The following is an 11,341-nucleotide window of genomic DNA, read 5'->3' on the forward strand; positions in this document are numbered from 1 at the left end:
TCAGTTGGTGAGCAGGTGTTCACTCCTATCCAAGCAGTCCTTGTTAGTTATCCCGGTTTAAACAAAGTAGGAGACAGAGAATTATCGTCATGAACACTTATTGTCATGAAATACGTGATGTAGTATATTGACTCAAGATAAAATCATGTATATAGGTATCTATAGTGTTGTATATCCATAATAACACACGTTTCAATGCAAGATGAAAGGGACCCAGGAGATCACGAGCCATGCTATACTAACATCATCAGGCGTAACATACAAACTATAGTTTACAGTGCAGTACAATTAATGTTTACTTACCTGTGTATTCCACACAGTGATCACTTCTGTCCCACTGTGTTAGGTCTTCTGGATTCTGTGGTGTGTCAGGAATGAGAGTGTTTGTGAGAGTGACACGCATGCAGGGGAGAAGCGTTTTTAACAGCTAAATACACTGTCCTTTATAGTGGTCTGCTGCTCCCATGGCCGGAAAGGGATTCACACGAACACACACACACAAACACACACACACACTGTTTCATTCATTGTGTTCCAGCAAAAAAACAAACACATGAAACGATTCTAGAGGTCCAATAGACTTCTGTGGTAGTGATGTCATTCTTCAAGGGGACAGGCAGTCTGCAGGGTCTGACCACAGCCACAGGCTTGATTTGGCCAAGGCAATCAAATGCTAGAACATTACATTCTGAGAATCTTTTCTTTGATAGCAGGGTGGTCCTATTCTACTCTTTGAATGGGGTTGTCCTATTCTACTCTTTTAATAGGGTTGTCCTATTCTACTCTTTGAATGGGGTTGTCCTATTTTGCTCTTTAAATGGGGTTGTCCTATTCTACTCTTTGAATTGGGTTATCCTATTCTACTCTTTTAATTGAGTTGACCAATTCTCAGGATGTTGCAGAATATTTATCTAGCTTTGAAACATACTCAGCATTCCCAGCATTTATGGTAACATTGTCTTTGTATCTCAGGTAACATTTAATTGAATAGTTTTTACTGTATTTCTAGCAACTTTCTAGTTATGAAAAAACATACTTTTGCAAAATCAGATCATTGTTGGAAGGTACAAAAAAATGAAATTAGGAAATGCATTGTTTCGTTCCCACAACCAACGTGAAAACAAAAACAAATGTTCCAAAAACTTCCAAGGATAGAAATGTGCTAGCTGGGTATTTCGATCCTATGCTCTCTAAAAATAGCATTAACGTCACTGTTGTTGGCATCAAAGACCTTCAAAAGACAGCAGCTCACCTGGCCTACACATCCACACCACCTCAAAGACTGACCTTTAAACCTCTGCCTCCCACCAACCCTCTGCTGACCCTACGCCCCTCTGCCACCCCTCTGCTGACCCTACGCCCCTCTGCCACCCCTCTGCTGACCCTACGCCCCTCTGCCACCCCTCTGCTGACCCTACGCCCCTCTGCCACCCCTCTGCTGACCCTACGCCCCTCTGCCACCCCTCTGCTGACCCCATGCCCCTCTGCCACCACTCTGCTGACTCTCTGCCCCTCTGCCTCCCTCTGCTGACCCTATGCCCCTCTGCCACCCCTCTGCTGACCCCATGCCCCTCTGCCTCCCTCTGCTGACCCTATGCCCCTCTGCCACCCCTCTGCTGACCCCATGCCCCTCTGCCTCCCTTCTGCTGACTCTACGCCCCTCTGCCACACCCCTCCCACCCCAGTAGCTATCCTACATACTGCAGCGTTCTGTAAAGGAAGAGAGGCAGCCCTGGACCATTGCAGGATGTTAGAATAGTGACACCTAGTCACATATAGGCTGGCTGATAATATTTAACCTGATTTGCTAATCTCCAAACCTGCCTAACTGGGTTTGATTGGCAACCAATCTGCTCAATTATCTACTAGGTTTTGATAAACCAACTTCTGATCCTGTCATTTGTTTGTGACAACTTTGAAACTGACTCCACATATGTATATTGGTTACCCACACTTGCTGGAAATGGCAAGTGAAATGTCAATGAAATGTTCATGATGAATATGTAAAGTTGATTACTAGAGATTCACTTGTGTTTGGTGCAGTGGAGATGTCTATTCAGGGCTTATTGAACAGTAGTTTTCAACGTGGAAATTGATGGTGTGTGAGAGATTACATCGCTATCCAATGCATAATCACTCTTTACAATTAGATCTAATTTGGGTGGCTGGATCCCTGTTTCATTTGGGAGTTGGAACAATGTTTCTTTTGGGTACCTGAAAACATCAAGCCTGATGACCAATAGAGGGTGCAAGCAGACTGAGTGTAATCGAAAGGTCCACTTGAACAATGTGATCGGCATGATATTAAGATGAGGCATGATGTTCTTCATACGTGGCAGATTTTGATTTGGAGTATGTTACAGTTCTTTCTGTGCATTACTGGGTCCAGCACAGCCCGGCAATATGTTGTAATGGCTTTATTATGAAAAAAACCACAGTGAGTAAAAATTGTCTGACAGTTGATAATAATGACACAAACGTTTGTGCAGTTACAGAAGAAACATGCCTTGACACACATGGACACAATGTGATTAATCAAGTTCCCCTTGTTTGTCTAATTAAAAACAACAGTAATTAAGTGATTGGGAGGCGAAACATGCCCGTGTCCCCTCACGCTCAAAGTGAGCTGATGAATATGCAGAGGGAGTGGGGGGCCCCATCGCACTCAGGGGTCAGGTGGCTTTTTGTGGGAGTTAAGAGACTTTATTGCAGCAATAAAACCCCAAGTGCTTCTTCTAATTGAGAGATAAATGATCAGGGAGTCAGTGTAGGACCTTTCCTTTAACCGTTGTCACAGCCACAATTAACAATAACGAGTAAGAGAACAGTTTGTCACAGCCAGACCTCACTGCTCCTGCACAGCTACCATTCCCGTAGCCTCTACCCCAAGGGGCTGAGTCCCATAAAGCATCTTAGAGCAGGAAGGCTGAACAAGGACTTTGTCTCCAATGTTGATTGATAATTTTCTAAATTGTAAGAGTTTTCCTGGCTCAGCAGCACTTCTACGCTGAGGTACTTTTTTGATTACAGGCAAAGAAGGAGTGTCCACAACATAGTGTGAAAGAAAGCACCTGTGTGTTTTGGGGGCGGCATGGTAGCTTAGTGGTCGCTGGTTCTAATCCCTGAGTCGACAAATTGAAAAGAAATGTTATTCTGTCGATAAGCAAAACAGTTAACCCTATTGCTCTCAGGTCTATGCTGTAAATATTAATGTGCTCTTAGCATACTTACCAAGTGAAATAATGGGGAACATTTTTTTGAGTCAAACCATTGGTTGCGGAAGACAGATTATCACCTTCATAATAAAGAATAATCCAGCTACCTGTAATAGGAGATACTGTCCCTTTGACTACCTTCTAAATTCTCCCCCTCTCTTTCTTTCACTTTTACACAGATCCATACACTGAGCACACACACACACATACACTCACACTCACACACACCCACACACACACCCTCAGGGCTCATGTGATTAATGTGAGCTTCAGAATTATACCAGTTCAAGTTATCCCATGCTTATCCATTCCTTTGTCTATGTGTGGTTTATCTAAGAGTTCATCCCAAGGTCTCATGTTCCTCTGCTGCTGTACAGTACTAACACCGGCACTCTATCCTTCACAGCCTTTCACTGTGTGGTTTGCTCTCTCAAACTACACCAGTTTCCAAGCGCACAATCTTATAAAGCACTGTGACATATAATATAGGATGCAAACGTCTAACATAATACAGAAGCACATAAAATCAAAGACGTAATTATTTGTCTCTCTGTTTCTCTGTCCTCGTACCCTGTACACCTGGTAACTCCATCTCTGTAGCCTTGGGCGGAGAGTGGTGTTTGTCTCTACTCTCTTACTGGACGATGACGCTGCAGTGAAGTCGGAGACAGTCAGACATCCACTGATAGATCTTTAAATGCCCCCAGGCTGGTTTGGACAGGCCATGGTTATCAGGGCAGACCGTAGCAATACCTTTTAGCAAAACATTTAGAAAGGGAAAATATATATATATTTTCCCATTGGACAAGTTCAGGTTGTCTCTCCCCGTTTGACATCAAATGTATACGACCCAAGTGTGAAAGTCTGTGAGGCTGTGGTAGTGTCTTATTGAACAGTTCAATGCGCCTACAAGTCAGATACACTACTTGCTACACATTAATGAAAATGTTCTTTTTTGCACGATTACAATTCCAATGACTGAATGAAAGCAGTGGAGATGCTATGTGTTTCAATGCCTGAAACCAATGGCTATAGGTGTAGCACAAACATTAGGATACAGAAAATATACAAACTATTCAGTTTGTCCATTCAGCAATTTTTAAGTACTTCACACTCCATTTCTATTGTTGAATCCATAAATAACGATGTGAGCACTTATCCCCCCACCCTGTTATAAGGTTGGAACGTTTTTGGAAGGCTAAATTGACCTCTTCTCCAACTGGACGGACTCCATGTTAGAAAATAACGTATGAAATAGGTAAAAGGATTGAAAGAAGAGAAAGTATGGGACGGAGGCCAACAGGAATGACCCCTGACCCCTTTTTGTAATCCATAATAAAGTGTAATAATGACTAATCAGGTAGAATAATGTGAACCATTAAAGCAGACAGCAAAATGGAGATTGGATGAGCTGCGTCAGAGGACCTTGTTCAAAGGACGATCAGAGACTGCTTACTTCAGCTAGGAGGCCAGCTGCCCTCACCTCTGAGCACTGAACCAGAAAGAGGGAGAGTGAGAGAGGTGAAGAAAGTGAGGATTGAGAGAAAGAGCAAAGGGTGTCTCTAACATATAAAGAATGGGTCAAAGAGAGGGGTAGATTAAAAGGCTGCATAAAGTGAGAGACAGTGAAAAGAGAGAGTTATTGTGATCTGCACGGGGTGACCCGCCATTTAGAGTGCCAGGGCTGACAGCTTCTTGCTGTCGCCGGGGCCGATGGTTAATGTTGCCTGGGTGAGCCTTTCATTAGCCGGGCTTGGCTGGCTCGACGGGCAGCAGACCCGCGCTGACTATCCCCGCCGTCAAGGGGCAGGCGTGGCACAGGCGGTGAGGCAGCCATTAACGACTGGCAGCAGCTGTGGTTCGTAATCCCAGCGACCGCTAGCGTTGAATCACGCGCAGTTTTCACCATGAGGCTAACTACCGCGGTGAGGCTGGCTTTGAATATGGGTGTGGCAGATGTAGATTACTGGAGTGCAGAATACTACTACTGCTTTTATAAACAGGGGTAGCCTCATTGTATTGTTGCTGCACTTCTGTGACTTCTCTGAGGTCACGCCTCCCCTGACAATGGACATTCTAATAGAAAAAGACACCTCTTAAGAATATTATAATTTAATTAGTGCTACAATGGAAAGCCCTTACTGTATGTCCTTGTCGAGATCTCATTCTTTGCTGTCCTCTAAAGCCATGAGTTGGTGCAGAGGTTAAGAGGAAATCACCGGCTTAATGCAACTACATTTCTAGGTTATTTTAACAATTGTCCAGTGGCTATTTGGTTGTCTTTAAAAACAAAAGTGGAAAAGTGAAAATGCAAGATAAATGATAAAGATTTTATAGATCATCAGAAGGAAACATGAGTTAACTTGAGAATTGTAAGTAGTTCAGTTATATTATGCACATTTTTCGTCATAGGCTAACTTGGAAAGAAAAATGTTTTGATTGTTTTTTATCTGTGTTTATGTATAAGGAGGCTATTACAGTACATATTCTATTTTAGTGTCGATGAAGGCCTTATATTTTCATTTAATCACATGTAGTCATGTTTGCTATTAATTATTTGGAATTGCAGGTGTTCACCTTCATATTTACAGAGCGATCAAGCAGAAACCTAGTTCTCTTTTACAGATCAGATGAGCCCTGTATAACAACGGTAATAAAAACACAGACCCATGCATAGATGACATTACATACCAGCAAGCACAGAGAACACTAAAAAAGTGATCAATCAAGCATTTGAATTGTTTTATGGGCCCTAGAAGGTCTAGATCAGGAATTTCCAAATCTAACCCATTTTTGGTTCTACCTCATCTTTAATTGCATCCACCTGGTGTCCTAGGTCTAAATAAGTCCCTGATTAGAGGGTTATTGCAAGACATTCCATGAGTGAGAGCCGTGGTAGTCAAAAGCAGTTTTACCTCAATATCTCTTGGACTAGCTAGTCTTGAGAATGCTTCTGATGAAAGGTTTTCAGTTTGTTTGTAAGGTAAAACAGTAAGGATTTTCAGTACAGCCTTATACAGTACAAACATTAACCAATGTTGGCCCCTTCAGGAAGGTATGGCTTCAAGATGTTTTCAGAAAATGTGCAGGAACTCGAAGGAAGCTGGAAGCCAGTGGAGTGTACAGAGGAACGGAGTGACATGGGAGAACTGAAGAAAGTTGAGAACCAAGCAGGCTTTTTCCTTCTGGATATGCTGCATGGGTTTGAAGGCACACACGGAGCCCAACCTGCAGTGAGTTACATTAGTCCAGATTGCAGATGACCAGACAGTAATTGTCTGGATTAATATCTGTGGAGCTTCCTCTGTGAGGTAAGGTCGCACTGTGTTTATGTTGTAAAGCAATAAACTTGACGAGTTGTGACACCATAATGACTCCCTATGCTGGCTCTGTCACCTTCAAAGGTAAGCATGCCCTCATACATACTGATGCAGATGACTTCCTGGTTGGAAGAGCGTGTGGGGAAAAAGCTGATTGGATGGGGCTGATGCCTATGGGGAAAGTGTATTGTGATCTTCAGCTCTCCTGAATCTGTTGGGAGATGTTGCCTTAGGTGAAGAGCACAGATACAATTGGATATGTCAAAATTGGGAAAGGGAGAAAAAAGCAGGCATAAAGAAGTATAAATAATAGGACAACTTTGAAAGTCTTAGTACAGAATAATTGTCAATATTATCTATTTATGTTAATAGACATTACAAAGCCCATTTGGTATCATCTGTTATTAATTGACTAGATTTACTAAGTTACCTCAAATCTGTGGAATGGCCCTTGTCACTGTACCAACTTTGTTAAAAGAATGCTCATAATTTTTTTTTTTCATTCTAGATGTTGCTGGATTATACAATTAATCTATCAGTGCTAAATTTATATTTTTATTCATTTACACAATTTCTCACATACAATGCTACCAATATATTATATCTTATATTGGTTTCAAAGGTATTGTGCATTCGTGTGTAAGTGTGTGTGTACGTGTGTGTGTACTTGTGTGTGTGGCGATGAATGAGAGCATTAATGAATTAAGCTACTCATTATGATGGTCTGCTCTTGTTGGTCATTAAAAAAACGCATGTAGAATTTGTCACCCCGGCCACGATGGAGTCTGGGTAATTATGGTTAATGTCTCATCGTCTATTCAAGGCTGGAGCGTTATGCTTGGGAGGGTCGCGCTACGACCCCATGACCTCATATTTTATTCATCTTAACAGATATATTATTCTTGATTAACCGATTTTCACAGAACAAAGTTAGATTCGTATTCATGTCGTACACTTTAGTTATTGCTAACAGTTTTAGTAAAATATAATGAAGTATCTGCCTTGCGCAAACAAAATATCACTTTCAGCCCTTGTCAGATTAGTTTTAGCTCTGTGTCAGCTACAAGATAATTGCAATTGTAGTGAATGTGTACTTCATTGCGCACACACACAGACACACATGCACGCACACACACACACACACACACACAAGGAACCACTCAGAACAATAAAAATGCATGTGCAAACACTCGTTAGATCGTCATGTGATGTTCTTCTTTTAGATGCTGGTTGTACTTTGTATAGTGCGAAGCCAGAGGATCAGCGGGGGTAAGTGAGACATTATCATGCCTCTTATCAGCTGGTAATTAGACGTGTTTAATTAAACAGATAAAAAATTGGGAGAGTATAGAGACTTAACATAGATGAGGGCATTACCTCTCCGTAACAATATCACCAGTAGGCCTATGTTTCCTAATGTAGGTTAACCTGAAGACATCCCGGCGACTGTGTGTGTGTGTGTGTGTGTGTGTGTGTGTGTGTGTGTGTGTGTGTGACAGGGACCTCGTTAGTAATAACATAGAACCATTTCAATCCACTTCTTCTCTCCACTTGTGCATCTCAATTATTTGTTCAGAGGCTGGTGTAACAATGGCTTGGATTATGGTTGCTTTTGGCATGCTAAGCAGGAAGACTAAAGTCTGAAAGTAAGTCACTGACAGTGGGGAGTACCAAGACCTTTCTCTTCTGGAGGGGACCTGCTCCCTGGACTTCAAAGGTGGGATTATGTTGAAACGAGGGAAACAAAAGAAAACTCATCTACTGCCCGCTTTTGAAGTTATGGAGATATATTATACCCCACTCCCCCTCACAATGTCATTTTTAGCACACACATACAAACACGCACACAAACACACTTGGTAATATACGTTTCAGAACCACCCCTGGAGTCCTAAAAAAATTAAGTCAATTGCTTTAATGGACATTAATTCGATTAACGTTTGGAGCTTCCGGATACTTAAATGAAAAGCCTATATGTCACAACAATATTTGTATATTTGATGGTATAGCATGGTTTAACGGTGTATATGTTTCCAGGGGCTATAGTTCAAAATGTATGACGAATGTGTGGGCTTGATTTTAAATAGAAATGGTTAAATTCCTAATGAATAAACTGTCAAACAACAGGTGTCACGCCGGAGTTTGATACTTCACTGCGCTTGCATTTCTATCTGATTATGTGTAGAGGACAGAAAACTATTACAAACATTGGTAATAATAATTAAGACATGAACTCGTGTTCTCTTTAGATGCTCTGTGAATATCTACATTGCTCATAGAACAAACATTGTGCGTTATAATCTTGAATTTAAACGCAAGAATTCACATCAGCATTATCGTATATAATAACTGCAAAATATTGTCACTTGTTCTTTTTGATTTGTACATGAAGTGGAATACAATTATGGAAACCTAAAGAAATAACAATAGATAAAAAGTTTCGATACTTCAAACAAATCATTCCACTAAAAACTAACTAAATAACCCAAGCATGACGAATTTAGTTTAAAGTTATTTATAAATATCTTAAATAATGTTATTTTACAGTTATAACATTTCATTTACATTTCCAATTCATTGAGTCTGCTTATAGCAACGCCCAAAATAAACAATTTGTTGCAATTATTGGGCTAATCATTTCATTTTTCAAATAAACGTAATGAACAAAAACAGTTTTTATTTATATTATCCACTCAAACGTTTTAAAACTGAAGCAGCAAGTTTGAATATTTTTTCCGTATTTTGATTTAATGATTCATGATAATTAAATCAAAACTTTCTTTGGGTCTATTCCTGATTGTATTTTAGTGCCACATTTAATGTGGTAAATGCCTTTACGAAATGTGCTGATAATAGATTTAAGATAGAAGATAGAATAATTCTGAAATCCATGGTAGCCTAAACTCGTCACTAAAATGATACTGTCAGAATTTCCTCACAGTGCACCAAAACTGCTCAACATTTCGGCAACAGGATTAACATTTTAGAAAGTGTTATTGTCCCTTGTCTTGTCTGTTCCCTCATCGATTGTTTGTTCCCACACAATCGGGTTTTTCTACCAGGTTAAGACAGCCGAAGAGCCGGGTGTATCGGATTGCCCTTACTTTCCAACGTCTCGGAACCAGTCTTCTCCAGCATGGATGAAGAGGAGCAGAGCTGGGCTGGGCCGGACGGAAGGCCCGAAAGACCGGGCATCGGACCCATTGACAGGGTGGGTTTGATGGGCACGGGCACAGCCGGTAGTGTCTGTCCACTCGCGTGATGGTAGAGACCCTTCATGGACACTCCAAAGGGCGTATAATCTGAGGAGACAGGGACCGGCATGGCACCCATGGAATCTGACAGCATTCCGACATGCGGCCACATGGAGTTGACCACACTGCTGAGCTGCGCCGGCACAGGGTAGCCCAAATGGTGCATTACCGAAGTGATTGGCAGACCGCTAGTCATCACGCCCTTGTAGTCCCGACCTATAATATTCTCAATAGCGAAGGGGTGCTTGAAGCCGCCGGACTGTCCGCAGTTGATACTACCATAGCCCTGGAAGTGAGGGATTCTTTCCACTGCTGAGGCGGGGCCCGGGTGCTCATGGTGCCCTCCATTAATTTTACCTTGGTGGTGGAAGTAGTGCATCATTGGAGTGCTTTTGCAAGCCATGTGCTCAGCGCGCAGCAGTTTGAAGCGCTTTCTCCTGCGTAGAAAACTGCCGTTTTCGAACATGTCCCCACAGTCCGGATGCAGGGCCCAAAAGCTGCCCTTTCCTGGCTGGTCGGGCCGCCTTGGTATTTTAATGAAGCAGTCGTTAAAGGACAGATTGTGTCGCAGGGAGTTCTGCCACCTCTGCGTGTTCTCCCGGTAGTACGGGAATCGGTCCATGATGAACTTATAGATGTCGCTCAGTGGGAGCATTTTCTCGGTGGAGTTCTGGATGGCCATGGCTGTCAGAGAGATATAGGAGTATGGTGGCTTCTGGTCACTGTACGAGTTCTTCCCCGGACGAGGCATTATTATTTATGACTTATGTATTCTGTCTATTTTCTTGTGAGGGCACCGGAGTAGGCTATTCTTGCCAGAATGTGGTCAGGATCGGTAATCTTTGCTCATGAAACAGTTTTCCAAAGTTTGGAGACTTAAACAATTATGTATCTCCTGGCATAGTGTTCGTAGTTTAATATAAGTCTAGACTGAGTATAATTTCTGAGTCAGTCAAGCAAACTCAGACGCACAGTCTGGTCATGCACATTCCAGATTAATTCCCCAAAGACAAAAAAAAAATAAGCCCCCAAAAGGTTTTGGAAGAATCGTTGTCTTTTCTCCACAGTCGAACTCAAATTCAGAAGTTCATATCGCGCGTAAAAGTAGACAACAACACATCAAAGATCGTCCGTGTCTTTCATGTTCTGTCCCCACAACTGCGGAGGTGAGAGGCCAGTCTCTGCTGCAGTACCGGAAGAGTGGTTGGTGGTGCTCCTCCCGTCGGGCGGACCGATCTCCGTGTGCGCTCTTCTGGCCATCCAGCATCGTTTTTGTAAGGCTGCCAGCGTCGCGGAGACCCCTGCAGGTCTTGTTCCATTATCACATGGCATCCAGACATTTAGGGATCCGCCGAGGGAGAAGTCTGGAATGGTTAGAGAGAGAGGGAGAGGGGAAGGGGGACTCTAAATCATCCGCGCGCCCTTGTTCTGTGCCAATCGTGAACCTCGCGCGCTGGGAGAGGATGAAGTGTTGGCATATTGTTGATGGGAAAGATAAAACCCCACCACGTAGTCTAATAATGCTAATGCTAAAAAAAGAGACCAACATGCT

At 42.4% G+C, this 11,341-nt stretch overlaps 1 protein-coding gene across 1 annotated transcript; it reads right to left on the reverse strand.

Annotated features, from left to right (window-relative positions):
* Positions 1-9,598: 9,598 nt before the first annotated feature.
* foxb2 (forkhead box B2) lies at positions 9,599-10,619 on the reverse strand. Its single transcript, XM_010876909.3, has one exon. It carries the CDS (start codon positions 10,538-10,540, stop codon positions 9,599-9,601), a length of 942 nt encoding a protein of 313 aa, XP_010875211.1. The 5' UTR covers positions 10,541-10,619.
* Positions 10,620-11,341: the final 722 nt, after the last annotated feature.

Source organism: Esox lucius, chromosome 13 (genome assembly GCF_011004845.1).
Source record: "Esox lucius isolate fEsoLuc1 chromosome 13, fEsoLuc1.pri, whole genome shotgun sequence".
Lineage (NCBI taxonomy): Eukaryota > Metazoa > Chordata > Actinopteri > Esociformes > Esocidae > Esox > Esox lucius.

What these genes read in the sequence shown, in the direction of transcription:
- foxb2 (XM_010876909.3), bottom strand. Translation starts at nt 10,540, where the DNA reads ATGCCTCGTCCGGGGAAGAACTCGTACAGTGACCAGAAGCCACCATAC.